This window comes from Monomorium pharaonis, chromosome 1 (assembly GCF_013373865.1).
Source record: "Monomorium pharaonis isolate MP-MQ-018 chromosome 1, ASM1337386v2, whole genome shotgun sequence".
NCBI lineage: Eukaryota > Metazoa > Arthropoda > Insecta > Hymenoptera > Formicidae > Monomorium > Monomorium pharaonis.
The window spans coordinates 1,172,279-1,191,559 of NC_050467.1; the positions used below are offsets into that span (position 1 = coordinate 1,172,279).

A 19,281-nucleotide genomic window follows, 5' to 3' on the forward strand; every position below is an offset into this window, starting at 1 on the left:
CGCTTCTTTTCCTCTCTGGCTCTCTCTCGCTCTCTCTCTCTCTTTCTCCTACTGTCATCTCGCTCGCTCCTACTTCCTCGTCTTCATTTTTTTTCTTCTCTCCCTCTTCATCTCGCGTTCCTCCCTCCCGCCCCCGCCCTCACGCTTCCTCTCGCGGACAAGTGCCGATTTATTATTTGTCGTTGCCGTGTAGCACGATGCGTTTCGTTTTCACTCGTTTATGATTTTTCACCGCTCGTCGTAATCTCGGCTTTATTGGCGAAAAGCGAGCGGTCAGCCAGGGGGAAAAAAGGATCTACAAATTGCGTTGCGTGCGGGTTACATTCGACGAAGTATACGCATTTGCGTGACGGAAATTACCGTAGGAAGTTTTTAGGGAGGTATAGTAGGTTCGTACTTCGCGGGACGTGACTTCAGTTTGCTCGCCCACAGTGACGGTATTTCCGAGTTACTATTTTGGCTATTTATGTAACCTCTAATGGAACGCTTCTTACTCATTTTCTCGACGGAATTTAACAGCGTGTGAAAATTGGGTTACACGCGTGAATAGGGGGACACGCGGCGAACGTTTTTAGCTGTGACGGACAGCGTCGAAAAGAGACAAAGTGAAGTCCTCGGCCCCGGCGAGTGTGTCGCTATCTTTTTGCTCGGATGAGAATACTCCGTGGGTCTCCGGCATACGTGATTCAACATCCCCACATGATTCCCCCATATGTCTCGTCTCGGATCTCGTCGTGTGCTTGCCGGGAGGAGGTCTCGTTCGATTTGAAAGCGATTTGGCGCTTCGAATTCAAAACTTCTCATTACTGACGTCACGTTGCTCCTTCGCGCAATCGTCACACGCTGCCACCGTACGCTCCCCAGAAGTTTGGAGCGAATTTCGATTTGGATCCTAGCTGTTTTCCGAGTTGTTTTTTTTCTCAAGTAGAATTTGAAAACGTCGTTTTCGCCTAGCGAAAGTTCAGCAATGCGGAAAGTTACGGGCGCAGCGGGACGTCCTCGAAACGGCAAACGCCGCCGGTGATGTCGCGTTCTCGACGTCGACACGAAAAACGGAAAAGCGCCTTTAGCGTCGGCTCGAAAAGCGCATCCGACTAGGGGGTATTACCACCCTATCTACCCCGCTTGCTGCGGGGTGATTAGACTTTATCAGATCAACGTAGTTGCGAGTAGCGTTCGTTATTCACAGGTGCGGATCGTAGGCACCGGACACGAGGAAATGCGCGCTCGGCCTCGTTCGAGAACTCCCATTAAATTAAATCGTATCGGTATATCGAGGCATTATTTCCCCCCCGCCACTTTATTTCGCTTGTAAAAACTGACGTCAAAGTACAAAACGGTATTCTATTTGTTCAGAATTGTTTGTCTCGATTGATTTATTTTAGGATAAGACAACAAAATCTGATATAATTTCTTTGTCAATGTTATTATAAGTATTCGACTTGTCTTTTATCGATAAAATCGATATCTAGTATCAATAATCGATTTGAAAAGACACTTGTCCGGCAAAGTGCTACAATATTAGAAGGAACGAAAAGGATATCCCACGTCGTCCGCGGAGTGAGAGCTAATGAACGGGGTTAAAACGATCCACGATCGCGGGAACGGTCGCCCGGTCGGTCGCAGGGGAAAAAAAAGATGGCGCCAACGAGATACACGCGTTTCGCACGCTACGCCGCCGATGCGAGATAAGGCACACAACTAGGTTACTCCACGCAGTTGCGCCATTCCACTTAATTGCTCGACTTGGAGCAAGGTAGAATTCTCCCGGCGGCGGCGGCGGCGGTGGCCGATTAAAAAAAAAAGGCATAAGCATAATTAACAAAAACGGCACGCCGGACTTCGACTAATGATGAATAACGCGCCACTGAAGTTCTCTTCCCGAAGGTACAAGTACTTATTAGATCGGGAAATGTTAAATTGGCTCTTTGCGTATGCTATTTTCCTTCTTTTTAGAAAATTAAGCTTGTAACGTCTAGTCGGAGTGGCGTCTGAGAATCTTTAAAGATGCGGGAATAAAAGTAGAGATAATTAAAACACAATGGAACTTTTTTTCCTGACAATTTCGGCATTTGTTCTAGATATTTTGCAGCATTTACAGTGATTTTCACATAAGATAATCTATTAATTTTTACAGGACATAAAGATTTCGCACTACAAAGTATTGTTTTCGTCAAGTTCGCAAACTGCAAGAGAGACAAAGACATCAAAACGAATTGCTGGTTAACAAGTTCTTCGTATCGAGACATCGCATCGTATTTAATCTTCCAAATGTTTAGAAGAGTTTCGAGTTTCTCATCTAACAATAAATAGTTCTTTTGAGCCCTCGAGCGCCTCGTGTGTCTTATAAATTTTTCGATAAACTTTCGATAAAAAAACTGCAAAGCCTCTGCAAGAGCCCTCGGTATACATCGCGGCGATTATAGGCCCCTTCTTCGTCAGTTCTGCCCCTCCGACTTAGAGCCTGGCCCCGCTCTTCGCAGTCCGCATTCGTTCCCCTTTTCCCTTCCTTCCCCTCTTCATCTCTCCCTCTCTCTCTCTCTCGCACACACGTGGCAAAGCGCACTCGGGGCGATATCATGCTGCGATATCTACTTTTGTTGCATGCCTGCGCTATCTCCATCCTGCCCCTTCCCGTCCCTTCTGCCCGCGCCTCTCCTTCTCGCTCCTTTCTTTCATATTCTCCCGCTTCGTCACGCGCAGGTCGATTGTTGCTGGCTTTCCCCTTCTCCCTCGGAGTCGATAGAGCAAATTTTTAGCGCAACCACTCAGCCAACTGGGCGCACTTGTTATTTCGGATAAAGCAAATGCGGTCAGTTAGGGGAGAGGAGTGGCGAATTAATCCCGACGGCGGGTGTGAGGTTTTGTCTCGTTGATGTGTGCGAAATAAGATTACACAGTTAGTGCATGATATATTGCTCTCCGTGTGTCACTGTACGTAGATAGGATGTATCGGAATCTCCGAAGATATAGGACGAATTATAGAAAAGAAAGAGGCCGGATATTTTAACGACGAGTTATTCAATAACGTTTATTCGATATCGAAAATTAAGGAGTCTCAAATTAAGCTTGTGGGAATGCAAATAGATAACAGATCGATCCTTGGCATTCGATTTATTTCGATTGAACTTCATTTCGGTTTTCCCAGCTACTTTCACAAAGCGGGGGTATTTCTCGAAATCAAGACGATCGTTGTCGAATTCTTTTGCAAGTTTTCCTTTCAATGTCGGAAAGTTCCTAACATTAGAGATCGCGACAATCGCTATCGTTTCTACAGGTTGGAGGTATCTCTCGAAACTGGTAAAGCCATTGTCAAGCTTGCCCGCAGATTGACGCTACGTACAGCCGACACGAGCGTTCGGAATATCGCCTTGCAATTTTCGTCTCGTTGCTCGGCATCTGAATAGCTTTACCGATCTCTTCGAAGGTACTTTTGTACCTTCTCCGGAAGATCAGCGATAATTATCGTTGTAATAAAGCAATTTGCATTGCTTTTCCCGAAATAACGTTCCGAGACTAATTAGGCGGATGGTGTGAATTAACTAATCGTGAGTTACGGATTCGCTCTTCTTCTCGTCTGTATTTCACCGCTACTACGTATAGAACGTAGACTGAGAAGATGAAGGAGCCAGTTAATTATAGAGTTAACTGTAAACCGATAAAAGCCGACATTTCGAAAATGAAATAGGCAGAGTCCGTAATAATCGACGTATCGAGATTTCTTCCACAACGAAACTTTTTTATTAAAAAGGCAAATCGGCACATTAAGAATTTTCCAACATAAATTGACACAATTACTTTCTTTCGCGAGTAACCCAAATCCCTTCGTCTTTCTTTTATTTCCTCAGTTTTCGTGCGTTTTTCTCGAAATCTTAATAATCATTATGAAAGGTTGTAGTTTGGGAAGGTCAGAAAGAGAAAAAGTTTGTCAGTTGGGAAAACTGTCCGAGAACTTCCGAGTTACGTGTAACAACTCCGCTTTACGTTTTCTTATTCTCTCCGTTTTCTTCCCTTCTTTTCGCGTTTTCCCTCTCCTTCCTCCCTCCACGTTTTGCTCGAGCGCGGGTTTAAGGGGCATGTACGAGCCAAAACTTTCGAAAAAACCGAAAAGACCGACGCTCAGAGGCGCTATCAACGTCGTTGCCTGGAAATACGATAATTGGCTGATATTTTCGGTTTTACGAGGAGGAGCGCGAAGCAGCTGCTGCTGGCAAAGCGTTAGTAGTTAATCGTCGTTCGGAAGCGACAACGACGGGAAGGCGAAATCGAGAAGGCGAGCGTATACCTATCTGTGCGAGAATGGCGCGGCGGCGCGGCGGCAGCCAACTGAAGCTAACTGACATTTCGAGTAAGTCGAGGGAGGGGAGGAACAATATTATAGGGTAGGATCAAAGGAGTGACGGGAAACGATGAGGCAGAGGAGGCAGAATAGTGTCCCTTAAATGATTGACGGTCGGCCCAGGCCAAGAGAGCAGTCGAAGGACGAGCAGACCGAGTGCTTTCCAAATGTTCTTGTCTAGCGGCTTGTACTTGCCGTCGACCCCCGGCGAGCAGTCGGATCATTAGGAGTTCCATTTTCGCTAAAGAAAACTACGTATTCGTTAGGATCCATTTGCACCTCCCGCTGCGACGGATATGAGATAATTGTTCGCCGCGTCTGCGAATGTACGTCTATCCTCAGCCTGGGTTCTCATCGACTTCGCAGAATTTGTTGTTAAAGTCAGTTTATTGATTCAATTAAAGGAAATTTAATTTAATTTAAAGGAATTTAATCTCGAATTAACGGGAGAGGATTATTCCTAGCTTTATCTTAAAAACTTTTGACGACTTGTTAAGTTTTATATGAAAAAAAAAAAAAAAAAAAATTCCTTTCTTCTTCCCGGTAATTTATTATTCACAGGAACAAATTGTACAAGGAGTGAAAAAGATGAAAGAAAAATATGTATTTAACTTTTATATATCGAGCTCGTTCTTTCCTAGCCTTTCAGTTAAAGAGCTTAATATCCCGAACCAGCCGCCGCGGAGGATTGTGCTTTCGAAGGTGACGGGATTTCATGCCGCTCGGGTTATTGCAAATACGTCGAAAGCATTACAGAAAAAAAAAAAAAAACGGTAGGCGAGCAGCGGCCGTGCCGGTGTCAAGCCGACCCGGGCAAACAGGAAGCGAGACTTACGTCATGGTCCCCGACACAACTCGGTTGACTGCGCGTTGAACTGGTGACTCGAAAATCAAGATCAAGACGGGACAGAAATGGCTTCTATAAATTTTGTAAATCGCTCGCGACCGAACGCGCTCACGAACGGAGCGAGCAGTTTACCATAGATACGATTACCAAACGCGGAAACCGAGATGACGTTCCGAAAGAACACGTCCGACGAATCGTTCCGCCGACACCCTTTCCTCCTCGGCTGTGGAAACTCGGTTTAAAGAGCACGAGAGAGCGCTTCGAATCTCTCCACGATACTCTTTACATTCGAGAACTATATATCGGCCATTTATCGCGTCGACAAATTATACCGTGATAAGCATAATCATAGTGGTTTTTGTTTTCGGCAATATTATAATCTATATCTATATTTAATGCTCTCGACGTACACGATTAAAATTGACATATATTTCTTGGCGATACCGTCGTTCAAAATGTCGAGTAACAAAGACACCGCGGCAGCCTGAATTGATTAATATATCGTGAAAGGCGAACGAATTAAAATAAATTGAAAAGAATTATTTTCTGCAGTACGGTACGAAATGTCCGATCGTGTGAAGGATTGATCTGAAGTATTTTATTTTACTACACCTTCTCTCTAATTTCCTTTTAATTTGAAATAAAATTAATTAATTTGATAGAAACGAGACATCGTGCTGCGGTGCACTGAAATAAAATAAAATGACGCGATTTTTAGCACGAGATTTAGCTGAACTTCAAATGCATGTATCGAGACGCGTCTGTGCTTGACATCATCAAAGAATCCGAATGAGAAAGATTCACGCAGCAAGCGTCTATTCCAGGGATTTCCCACTTTGAGGAACTATAATATAATAGCCTTAATGCATAATATATGTATGATTAATACAATGCAAATATTCTGCTCCGTGACACGAACAAAAAGATCACGTATGCCACCTACGGATTGCCGAGGGACGTGGATTATTTCGCGAACCTGTTTCGCGAAGCTGATAGGACGAAATTTCGCAATACGGCGCTAAGACGGTAAAGCGACCGGTTCAAGGCACAAAGGAGAGAAGGCCTCGCCTCGTGTGTCTCCCTCTCTCTCTCTTTCTCTCACGCGCTCGCCAACTCTCCTTCACGGCACTCTCCAGCGGTCACATCATTCAAAAGGGACGAGAGGAGTACATGAAACGCACTCGCGATGCGCTGGTCCTACACGCAACGTGATGCGCGTAGGTAAAAGCGTAGTGTAGTCCCGCTTCTTCTTCCTCGACCTCCTCCTCATCCTCCTCCTCCTCCTTCTCGTCTTCCTCCTCTCCCTCCTCGTTTCCTCGCCTCTGCGCTTCTGCTTCTAGCTCGCGTGTGAGTTTAAACACGTGCGCGACCGCCCGCTCACTCGCTCGCCCGCTTGCTCGCTCGAAGGTAGGCGTTCACTCGCGCGCGCGAGTCCTCTTACTCCTCGTAATTCGGATCGTCTCAAATACGCGCTATTGTCCGACGAGAGCGGAACGCCACGTAGAAAAACGTGGAATTAAAATTTATACTTCGGTAGACGTTGCTTTTCCAACGAGCTACGTTTCACCAAGTATTTGATAAATTCGTATTTTCGAGGAATTTTGAAATGAGATTCATGACGGCATTTCGACTTACGAAACGTGATTTACTTTTCAAATTAATGACGTGTTCTTTAAATTTCATTTGTGTATAATTGAATGTGTAATTAGCACAAAATTAAGCATTAATTATAGAAAATCTTAGTATCTTATCATTAATATGAATTCTTGAAAGATTGACTGTCAAAAAAATATATATGTTCAAATTAAGTCCACGAGAAGCCAAGATAGCCATAAAGTGGCAGAGAGAAAGAAAGCGGATTGATCGCGCAGTACATAGCAATTATAATAATTACACTGATTTCTTAGCTGAAAATTTGCTGGTATTAGGATCGAAGGATCGAATTACCTTTCCCTGCGTTTCACGTGCGAAAGCGCGCGCCTCCGCTCGGAGTCCCTCGCGCGTTCCGCGGCTCGTTAAGCATTCGTCATTAATCGACGACGACGACGGGGACGATTGTCGTCGTGAACGACTTCTGTTCTCGTATTCCGCGAAAGCGCACCTCCCGGCCGCGCATTAAGGAGCGAGCCAGGCAGGCAAATGTACGTGATTCGCGAGGCGACTATGCGAGCCACTCGCTCGCTCGCTCGCTCGCTCGCTCCGTGCCGTGCCGAGACCTCCGAACATTCTCCTCCGGCAAAGTAGGCGGAACATTGCTTGCACGCACCTCGACGGCGGTCCTCCTCGGTAACGAATGCTCGAAATGATAGTCGTCGAAGCCAAATAAACGCCACTTTACCCCGACACGGGACAGGCAGCGAACGATTGATATATGCTCGAGGTGGAATCTTATAGACCGAGTTAATTCTTGCGGGAGAGACTGCAGAATCAGCAGCCAGAATCTTTAACAAGTTCACCAAGTACATTTTCGGTAACGTCAAATTTAATTCCCGGCAGATGTCTATCCCGTGAGATTGTTAATTAGCCGCGTGAGATAAAAAAAAAAGAGGGGTTACGCGGAGAGAACGGTACGATCGAGATTACTCACTCGCACGTCTTTTAATTTTAACGGATTTTCTTTCAAGCAAGGTATATTATGCAAATTCCACGGTATTAAAAAAAAAAAAACTTAATCATATTTGCGACATTTGACGGAGGTTAAAATTTCAAATAGCTTTTTTAGAAAACGAGATATAATTTTTTTTAGCATTTCTCGTTTTCTGAATATTACGTGAGACCGCAAGAGATTGCTCCAAAATTAATTCTGGTGGAACTGTGCGTTTCACGTATTTTAAAAATGAATATTACAGTCACTTTGCAATTCGTAACATGCAATCGTGAAACTTCTCAGCTCAAAAACATTTTCTTGAACTTCCTGAATTTTTTTTTTAAAGAAATTTGTTACGCACAGTAGCGCTTGATTTCTGAAGAATCTTGAAGCAACGTGAGGACGATTTATTTTCTCACAGTTATTTTGCCAAAAAGTACCTGGTCTAAGAACTTTGTTAGACTCACTACCGCATAATGTTGCCTTAAAGCGACAAACCGGTTTCCCACATTTTCCCCGTTTCTTCGTAGCCTTCATAGCCGTGTCTATGCGTTTATAGAAAAAGTACCGTGGTGCGATTTAAAGTGACCTTTGTAGGTAAACGGGCGTCTTACTTTACGCGTTATTGATAAATGCATGCATATACGTATCGACGATTAATGCAAGTTTATTAAAATATAACTATAATATCCTCGGGGTGTACATATATGTAAATATAATATTATCAGAGTCTTGTTATAAATTGATGAGATCTGAGATAAAATTATATTGCATATTTACATTTCATTGAACTTTACCCACTCGTGTCTTTGAGGAACTGGAACTTCACTTTTCCACTGCAGAATCCAACGGAGAAAATTTCTCATGTGTACGGTGCCATACATCAGTTATCTGTTAAATGGAACGTTGGTCGAACAAAGTTGGGACAGATAATGTGATGTGATCTAATCACAACTTATGTATACTTATCGATAATACGTGTTTACGATAAATGCATAACAATACATCTGGAGTTGTGGATCTTTTCACGTCACGTAAGAAACGGTACTTTTGTCGGACCTGATTTTCTTTTACCGCTGTCTTCGCAGCTCTCCCCGCGGATTTGTAGATTTTTCAATTCTTACCGCTCCTTTCTATCTGAATTGCATCATTTTTTGGTTTATACGGCTGATGTATATTCACGCGAATCGCATGGCATAATTATGTAAGAACGCGTCCAATATTATACATCTGAATGTTTTCCGCAGCTACAATTAAAGTCAGAGGGCGATTGATGAAATTTAAATCCTCGTAACACATAAATTCACGATGCCCAAGAATTATTTGTTAGCATTGTCAATTTATTTGCACAAAATAGTCTCTATTTGGCCGAGAATTCCTGCGGCTTTCTGTAATATCTTCCCCGTATAACTATACTTATGCGAACGATTTGCGTAATCGCTTATTACAAGATGTAAAAATATAAAGATCCAACACTTGTATCTGCCCGGGAGGATGGGTGCTTGAATAATATTTATTTATGAGAATCTAGTCTGAAGTTTGCGACTCGGCGCAATGTCATCGCTTAACATGGAAACAAACGTTCGATGCGACCGACCACAGTTCAGAAATTTATCGGTTCGACATTAAAATCGCATTAAATGTAATCACGTAAATACGGAGGCCGATATACGTCGAGTACAAATTTCTTGGTCTACTACGGCAATGGCTATCTGCGATTAATAAATTATTGATACTACGCAATGACCATACGCAACCGGAAGTAATCGAACTGAACACGGTTTGTACACCGATTTCCTAAAAACGAAACGTTGTTTCACTCGGACCCGATAAATAGTGTGTTTGACTAAAAAAGATGAAATTATCATCGGGAGATAACCTTGACACTGACGGTGAAAATATCTCATTTATCTCTTGTATCTAACACATGTATTTACTAACGATAACCCCATACAGAAATGTGCTCAGTAGATCTCGAGTTTTTCCAGATGTACGTTATTGATAATAAGTAATTGTTCTACGTGTAAAAATATTTTTTACGAAAGCTATCGCGGAAATTATACGCAACGTCACTGTTTATTTAAGTGAGGCATTCATGATAAAAATAAAAATTATAAGATATGTATAAGAAGAACATTTCCTTACACGGTATTTTTTTTATTTCATGCATAGATTATTTAACATTTTTCGGCGTTGTATTTATCAATGGAGATTTTGTACACTGTGAGTCGTAAAGCGCGACTACTCTCCGGTTTAAAACTCGTGCCTCCATCCAGAATAATTGTGTAAGACAGGTATTATTCCTTTTAAAGACAGTCGCCCTCGAAGTTTCAACTTGCGGAAGTCCGCGTCGCGGCTTGCCGACGGTACGCATGCGTTTTTGCGAAACACGATATGACCCGGAATGTGAATTGTAACGTCGTAGTAGGTGAGGCAAGAATTATCTCATCAATCGGGAATCATTTTCACCCTCACATATAAATGAGATAGAAAGTTGCTCTTGCACGTTTTTCAGCGTTAGTGCATGCATTAAGAATGGGTACTTCATCAGAGATGTGTCAGAGGTAGAAATAAAATGTCAGATATATCGATTAGGTTCTTAAAAGGAACATAGTACGAGGCTGGAATTAGGTTCAGGTCAAAGTACAGTTTTACTGAAGCAATCTTTTAAGACGCAGATGAAGGCGGTGTTTCCCGCGAAATTGCAGCGCCAGATGAACGAAGATGACGGTGTCCCACATTACCAGCCTCTAACATTCCTAGCCCTTATCCCGCTCTACTGTCGCTCAAGAGAACTCAGCCCGTATATTCATCCATTCCGTCAGATTTACGTAGTCCGATAAAGAAGGAAGTATTTGTAAATAAATTTTACGTCAGATCGGAAGAACAGAAACGCAGCTTCTGAGATGAAGGAGACGTTGCTGCAAAAGCGAGCGACGTCCTCCTCTGTTTGTTTCACTCCGTTTGCTTCACCTACACACACACACACACACACACACACACACACACACACACACACACACACACACACACACACACACACACACACACACACACACACACACACACACACACACACACACACACACACACACACAGTCACGTGCTGTTGTGTTTTCTTGCTTACCTGCTCCTCGCCTGAATATTTACCGGTTTCTTTCTTTCTTATGCCGCAAAATTTTTCACGGCAAGATTTTTACCTACGATCAAGCGAGCGAATGGACCACAAGCCATGTGGGCCCTCCTTTCCTATTTCTCCTGTCTTTCTCTATTCTTCGGATTCTCCTGCATGTATTTCTCGTTTATTACTTTGCTTAATTTTAATTGTTCTCACTCGGCGATCTGCAATAATCTTACGAGAATTCATATCACCCTAAATTACAATAAGATTTCGTTGCGACAACTCGTATAACATGTTCACTTTCTTCTCGCTGTTAATAAACATGGATTAAGTCGACAGAATGCTGTATTGACAAATGTAAAGTAGATTGTTTGAAAATGATTTTTAAGAAAATCAGCTTAAATACTTATTCATGAAATTTCAGTTGGTTTGTGTGTTCAACGTGCGATAAAGACTAATAATATCGATAGATTAACATAAATGATTGTTAGCGCAACAACGCATTGTTTACTACAACTAATCAGTGTTGTGTAACAATATTCCACAAATTGCCTCCCTTACCTATACATGATACTATTATTAATAATACCGCATTGCCAATTCCACTGGAATATCAACTTGTTTCCTACTTACGTAATCCACTCTTGAGTCTCCGTAACAGTGCGGATTATTTTATCAATTAAGTTTGCTTCTCGAGAACTTACACATTGTTTTGTGTGCGTCAAGTTTCTAGACTCTCACTCTTTTGAAAATCTTTTGAAGCCGCGTTGACGTCTCGAGTTACGTTATGGCTTGTACTTTTTGACCGTTTTCCCGAGGGACACGGACTCCCGGACAGAATAAATCTATCTCATATCTGTTCACTTCTCTCTCTCTCTCTCTCTCTCTCCCCTCTTTTGCATTAACCTTGTCCTATGCTATTTTTATACGTCATCTCGCTCACATTGTTCCATGAACGTTATTTAAAATTCCCCGCTAAAAATTCGCCCGAAACTTCCTTCGCTGATCGTGCCTTCCTGCAGAGTTATTTTCCGAGACTGTAAAGACTCTCTCAGAGGGAATCTATGTCTCGTCGTTACTCGAAACATTCGGTCCATTGTAAAATCTAAGAGAGAAACGGTTGAGAGACTTGGCCGGCTCGGCCTTCTTTGCGACATCGTGCTCACTAGGCCGGGTCTAAATAAATTGTTTCGCGCAGCTGTTGGACAGAGCTCGTTTCGTTGATACTCGCAGGCCAGCGGAAGAACTTCGACGAGCCGCGAGCGAATTCTCGTCGACAAGCAGATGTAAAATTACATTTACCACGAGTAGAAACTAAAGACGAGCAGCGCGATCCAGATTATAATCTTTGTGAATTTATTTTTAAAAAGTCGGTGGCGCGCTTTTAAAATATTGTTTGAAAAAAATCGCAATGTTTTAGTAATGAGCAATAAAATAATGAAATTTCTGAAAGAACCGCGTTTACTTGCCGCCTTCAAGATAACGGGGCTAATGAGCGGAGCAACATCTACTAAGTGTGAAGTAGTAGTTGCTATCGATCGTTGTCGACGACGGAGAAAGTACATTTACGGCTGTCTTCGTATACTAAGAGGAGTATAATCTTTTTGACCTTTCTACGTGCAGGGAAAATTCGAAAAATGAAGATAATCGTGGTGGAAACGTATAATTACAGGTATCAGATCTAGTAAAATGAACCTCAGATTTTCCTTTGTACGTAACAACTCGCCAGACTGAACAGTTTCCCAAACACATTTTTCCCTAAGAGTGTGTGATAGTAACAGCTGCCCGAGGTGAGATGCCAGGAATATATACTCTTCAGGAAAGTCTGGATACGAGGATTGATGAAAGAGCCTACGCAGTTATCGCGCGATTCAGTACACGCTATTGTTCGTTGACGGCCAACAGCTAATTATACAGTTTACAACTCGTACGAACGACTTGACACTTGGAAAAATCGTAAACCAAGCATCCGTCTCAAACTGGGACTGGGATTCGCCGCGCTAGGGAACTAGGCGTGCGGTCCGTCGGAAATTACCTGCGATTAAGCAGAACTCCACTGTGACGACTAGTCGTACGCGTCCGACAGACAGCGTTCCGTCATCCTGATGATGCGACGGGAAGAGGAGTCCCTTTTCCCGGAGTATCCAATTCACGGGCACATCGCGAAGGCGTTTTTCCCGATGTTTCTGTTCCGGCGCCGGTAGAAACTTCGCGAACCTCGACTATCACCACAGCTCCACGGGTTCCACGACTTCGTGGACGAACGCGGAGCAGCACCAGCGAGAGAGACCACCAGCGTACACGGGTTGATCCACGGAGAATCAACAAACCCTTGGATCGCCGTCTTCCCTTCGCGGAAGCACGGAAGACTTTTCGCAAGCTACATTTCACCAGCACCAGTCGCCCAACCCAAAAGTCCGCCTTTCGCGTGACGAGGATCTACATGAATTCGCCCTGGCGTCTTCGCATCTCGTCACCGAGCGATGATATTAGTATATTCACTGCAGTGCCGGTCGCCAATCCGCTCGAAACGATTCCAATTTCACGGAGCGGCTGTCAGTCGATCGCCGTCGGTGCTTCGGGCATATCTCCCTTTAATACAGGCGCCGCGCCGGCCGGGCGTAGCTTAAAGTTGCGCTTCACCGAGCGAAACTCCTCAGGAAAAACGTAACGAAAAAGGTAACACCAAACAGTGCAGTACCACAACGCACCACGACAACCAACAGTTTCACCCAGCTCCGAAATTATCGGAGTAATCGAACAATATAGGCAATCCTTTTAGCGAGCGCGGCCCAAACGCCTAACGTTGATTTCATCGACGATCGCCGGCACCGCGAACCAGCGCATCCGACGAGTACCCGGGGAAACGGGATCGAGCGAGCTCGAATGTTCGCCCGGAGGTGCCGAATTGCACTTCCGGTAAAATCGTAATTTACACCGCGACACAAAGCGGTGTAACGTCCACACCGTTGAACGACCGAATTGTGACTGCGGACTATGGGCTTGGACGACCGTGGCCCCGCCGCGGTTCGCCCAGGACGGGGCGAACGCACCCCGCCCCGTCCGCGAAGCAACGCCCCTTGTCGACGAGCACGCCTCCCTCCCCGAAGGTCGGCGCCTCCCCTTTCCACGACAGACACGGCTGCTGTCTTGCAACCCGCGGCGATGTCAGATTGAAATTTCATTGGAATAATTAATTGTACGAAAATTTCTCGCCAATAATGAGAGAGAGAGAGAGAGAGAGAGAGAGAGAGAGGAGAGAGAGAGAGAGAGAGAGAGAGAGAGAGAGAAAGAGAGAGAGAGAGAGAACAGTCAGCGAATCTGCTGATAACTGCAATGTTTTTGTAGATACTTTAACTGCCACGAATGATTGGGAAATAATTGCATTCTTCTCGAACGGATTACATTACAATTGATAGACAATTGATTTCTATGATAACACCGGGAATTATTAACGATAATAACTAAACGTACATGGGGAAAATTTTCTTTTAAAATTTACATTCAAAATTTGATAATTGTGGGATAATGTGTGACTTCGAGAAATTTTACTATACTTTTTAATAAAATTTACTACATTTTTAGTAAATTTTGCTGAAAGTATAGTAAATTTTACTATATTTTTAGTAAATTGTACTAAACAGTATAGTAAAATTCCTCGAGGTCACACATTATTTTACAATTACCAGATTTTGAGGGTAATTTTAAAAGAACATTCTCTCCGTGTAATAACTAAATTATCTAGCCAACCGGATGCGTCCTCTTGTAATCTATGTGAATTACGTATCTAAAAAAAATGTTATAAAAAAATGTTATATATTATAAAAAAGAAAAGCTGTTTCGATTCTATAGATATGATTATCTAAAATAATTTGTTTTATCACTAATTATCGCCGTATGTTAATATATATTTTACTTGACTCGTAATTATTTTTATTATCATTTGCTTATATGTATTTTTTACATCAACAAATATCTCTACAAAAGGAGCTTGTAAAAGGATACTTTATTAAATGTTGTATACATCAATGTGTCAAATTTCATCCTCCATTCCTCCCTTGTTAGTATTACAATCTTTTACGCAATAATATAGCGTCATGAACCAAAATGCTAAATATGTTAATCTCTGCGAACAATTTTGCAATTTTGTTTTAAGAATCATAAAATTATTCTTTTTTAGAGATAAAAGAATGTTTCATTAATCCACCAGAAATAATTATAATTAAACATGTTCTATACAGAGTGTTTGGTAAAGATTTATGCAATCTTTATAAACAGGTAGAGCGCATTAAACTGAACAGAAAAGTTCTTTACCGTTTTTCCATTTTCGCAATAGTTAACGAGTTATTTTGATTACACAGGTATACAAAAAAAGTGATGTTTCTTTTTGAAATTGGGAAAAAATAAGCCAATTCAGCAATTCTGACCGGATTTGAATTCAGCAAGTCAACATACATAAGGATTAATTAAGTTTGATCCGCCGAACCAATCACTTTTTTGTGTGCCTGTGTAATCATCAACTTATTAACTATTGCAAAAATTGCAAATATTTGGTATGAATAAATATATTATTTATTGTACAATCTAATTCATTATTACATATTATTCAGATTATCGGTATAAACAGATTTCTTCAATTATTATTGTATACACGGGGGAGTGAGGGTGTTATTCCTGTTCTATCACATAACTCTCTTAAATTGTGCAGAATATTGTAGTGCAAATTTTGAATGCATTAATAAGAATGAAACGCGCGGTCCTTTTGCAAATTCGTATCCGGGCGGCAATACGGTCCAACCTAATCTAATCTAACCTGACCCGACATGGATCTGGTCCTACGACTCATCTCGTCCATCAATTCTCGTTCCCGACGAGGCAACGCTTTTGGCAACGGTCGGGCCCTACGTCCTGCCGTGACGGGGCCCCGATAGCTTCTTGGGGTTTATCAAAAAGAAAAAGAGCGTCGCCGAAAAACGATCATCCGATTACGCGGATGTCGCGTGCGCGTCAGCATGGCGCCTTCCCGCGAACGGGGTGGTCCACCCATTCACGGTGACCTCCCCTCCCCTCCCGTCACCTTCCTTACTTTTCGCGCGCCACGCCCCGATAACGAGACCGGCCCGTGCCCGCGCTTTTTGCGTGCACGTCCACATGCACGCGGACGTACCGATCGCCCCGCCCCGCGAGCGCGCGATCAAACGCCATGACGCGTGCGCCTCCACTCGCGGGACTGTATGACGCGCGTTCGAATTACCGCCGCCATACTTTTCGATAGGAAAGCACCACGGCTTCGAGACCGCGATCGCCGCGGCGAGCCAACGCGGCTCCAGCTATTCTCCCGTTCTATTCCTCGCCGCCGTTTCCCGTATACATCCGGACATTGTACGGAGAGACATCTGATCGGCGGTATCGGCCGGTCACGCGATACCCCGCGTCGAGTCTGGGAAAGCGACTGGCAATGTGTTATAGCGCGAATATTCGACGAACACAATCTCGACTTAATTATATCTCTTAGATATCCCTCGCGATATCCCGACTTTCGAAATAATATCTGAGGTCTACTCGATATTTCTGACGTATCATCTGAGAAAAAGAGAATTTTAACACGTTGCGATCTGTATTTGTCAAGAATGTCGAATTGTCGGATCGTTGGGACACTCTTATGTATGCAATTTTACAAATTTTGGGAATTCCCGCGTGTTCCAATCTCAGATCTAATCTCTTATTTCTCGGGCTGTAAGCATAATTTTTCATGTTAAATTAAAATAATTGCAATACATTTCCTTAACGAGGAACGTTAGCATTGGTATTTCTTTTTGCACGCTATAATTTAATAAAATTGTAACTTTATTTAACATATAAAAATTATCTTCCGCTCTCAATGCAGTTCTTCCACTTTCGATGCAAGAGCATCGCTGGCAGAGTCATCTGTTGCTTTATTTGAAAGTTTTACAGGGGAAAAAAATATCGATGATAAGAAAACACGTATGAAAAACAGAAAAGATATTAGTTGTAAATTGTTATCGAAACTATTTTATTAACTGAATACATAATTAAGATGCGAATTATAACAAATTATTGCGACGGAACATATGATCAACGTAGCATGTAAGATCGTGGATCATTCGTGATAATAGAAACACACGTGACGGTAGACACAACATATTTTTTAATTACAAAAAGTAAAACTTAAAATAATGAAATTACATCAGTTTTGTTACCTAATTCATTAATGTATGATATGGAATTGAGAAAAAAAAAATTCTTTGCCGAAACCCGGGATTGAACCGGGGACATTTAGATCTTCAGTCTAACGCTCTCCCAACTGAGCTATTTCGGCTTGTACGGATGATCGTCTCGTTCCACTTTAGGATGGTATATCATGCCACCACGTAATCTTGTACCGTTGGACGGACTCGTGATTAGTGACCGACCTTTGTTCCTTCCCGGTTTTGTGTGTGATCATTCAAACGATACGCTGCTCCCGATTTTGAGCAGCAGGCAGCTGTCAGTCAATTGAAATATACGGATACAAGTATACCGGTGCTGTGGAGCAAAAGAGAAAAGATGCGTCGAGCTATGATCAACTGTAATCAGGTGCAGACCGAGGTGGTGTCGGAGGGGCGTTGGATAGAGGAAGACCGGCTACCGGATTCCAGCAAGCATGTAGTTCTCGTCATTCCCGGGAATCCAGGTATTCCGCGATTTTACGAAACCTTCGTCAAGACGCTCAATTCGAGATTAACGTCGGACGTACCTGTGTGGATCATCGGGCATGCTGGACACGTTCAGCCACCACAGAACCTGGACATTGCTATGCCTGGCGACCAGAAATGGGCAGAGTGCTATAGTCTGACAGCGCAGATTCAACATAAGGTATCTCACCACTCTGGTGCTCAGGCACTTTCCGTCTCCTGATCTCTCGTAATAAATACGTGGTTATATAATTGTATGCTTCCAGGCTGAATTTATACTAAAATACATTCCAGAGGATGTGCATTTACATCTCATTGGGCATTCCATAGGTGCCTGGATGGTACTCAATTTGCTTAAAAACAACGACATTAATAAAAGAATACAAAGGTGCTATTTATTATTTCCAACAATAGAGTACATGGCGGAGTCTCGCAATGGAATGTTCTTTAACACTTTTGTATGTTGATTGTTTTGCCTGTTATTGTTACATTTATCATATCTATGAAGCGTCATAAGTGTTGCACTTATTTCTCATGGTTCTAATAATATTTTATTTTTTCAGGTATCACGTGTTGCACCAGTTTTGATTTTCCTGTCTTGGATCTTTACCTCAATGTTCCCAGTAACTCTACAAACGTTTATGATACGTGGTTTTGGTATGTTTTACGGCATCCCAGCCAGATGCGTCAGAGCGGTTCGAGAAATGCTGCATCCGTGGTCGTTGAGTAGAGTAATTAAGCTTGCCAGGGAGGAAATGAAATTTGTAAAGGAAGCTGATCATGAGACTATATCGAAACATGCCGATAAACTTTGGTTTTACTACGGTTCCCGTGATGGTTGGGTACCAGTAAAATATTATCAAAACTTAATATTGAAACATCCTGACTTAAATGCTCAATTATGCCAGCGTGGCTTTCAACATTCGTTTGTGTTGAGGGATGATGTAGACATGGGACACATCGTCGGCGATCTCATCAACGAAGACTTGAGTCGTATGAATTAATGTATTATTATAAATTATTTCTGGCATTTCTTTTGGTGCTAAATATTTTTTTATGCTTTTGCATGTGGAAAGGTTGATTATGTTATTACTGTTTATGTTATTGTTTTTATTATAACATTTTTAGTTATACTTTATTCTATCATTTTTTATATTATATTTTTTACAAGAATGTATCAATAATATAATGACTATAATCAAATATAAAATGTGAACACAGAGTGTGAGCAAAGACAATGGACTTTTTATTAAAATTGTTAACTTTATATAATAAATTATTATAAACATTTTGTATAACTCCGATTATTACAGATGATTACAGTTTTAGTTTGATTTAAAGCGACGCGATACTTCCGATGATACTTTGCATTCGCGAGCTCAGATTTTGATTTTTGGCGCCATTCCTGTCAGCTGATATAACTAGGCGAACTTACATCTAGGACGTTCAGCTTTCCAACCTTATTTCCCCAGAATTAATTTGTAGGAGACAATTGTATGTAATCCCAAATTTTATTCATTATTTTAATTCGTAATTTGACATTCCGTTTCTAACATAATTTTTAACCGTCTAAAAAGAAATTTTAAAGAAGCAACAGAGCAAAAGTTTTTTTTCAAATTCTCGTGACAATGCAGCCACAACCAATTAGTTCGACCAATCAGATTGCTGCTGCGGCTGTAATCTGCCAATCGG

At 42.3% G+C, this 19,281-nt stretch overlaps 2 protein-coding genes and 1 non-coding gene across 5 annotated transcripts in view; 1 reads left to right on the forward strand and 2 right to left on the reverse strand.

Moving 5' to 3' along the window:
- LOC105840034 overlaps positions 1–13,907 on the reverse strand; it is a 53,010-nt gene extending 39,103 nt beyond the window's left edge. For all 3 annotated transcript variants that reach the window (XM_036294474.1, XM_036294470.1, XM_012686754.3), the window contains exon 1: positions 12,930–13,907. The gene's annotated coding sequence lies outside the window, so the exon portion shown is untranslated. The remainder of the gene's footprint in view (positions 1–12,929) is intronic.
- A 3,254-nt stretch (positions 13,908–17,161) lies between these two features.
- Positions 17,162–17,234, reverse strand: Trnaf-gaa. The gene has a single exon. It is a non-coding gene; the product is annotated as a tRNA-Phe (tRNA).
- Positions 17,235–17,249: 15 nt separating this feature from the next.
- LOC105833646 (lipid droplet-associated hydrolase) lies at positions 17,250–18,887 on the forward strand. The gene is made up of 3 exons (XM_012675524.3): positions 17,250–17,770; positions 17,856–18,047; positions 18,153–18,887. The coding sequence occupies exons 1-3, from the start codon at positions 17,462–17,464 to the stop codon at positions 18,591–18,593; spliced, it is 942 nt and encodes a 313-aa protein (XP_012530978.1). The 5' UTR covers positions 17,250–17,461; the 3' UTR covers positions 18,594–18,887.
- Positions 18,888–19,281: the final 394 nt, after the last annotated feature.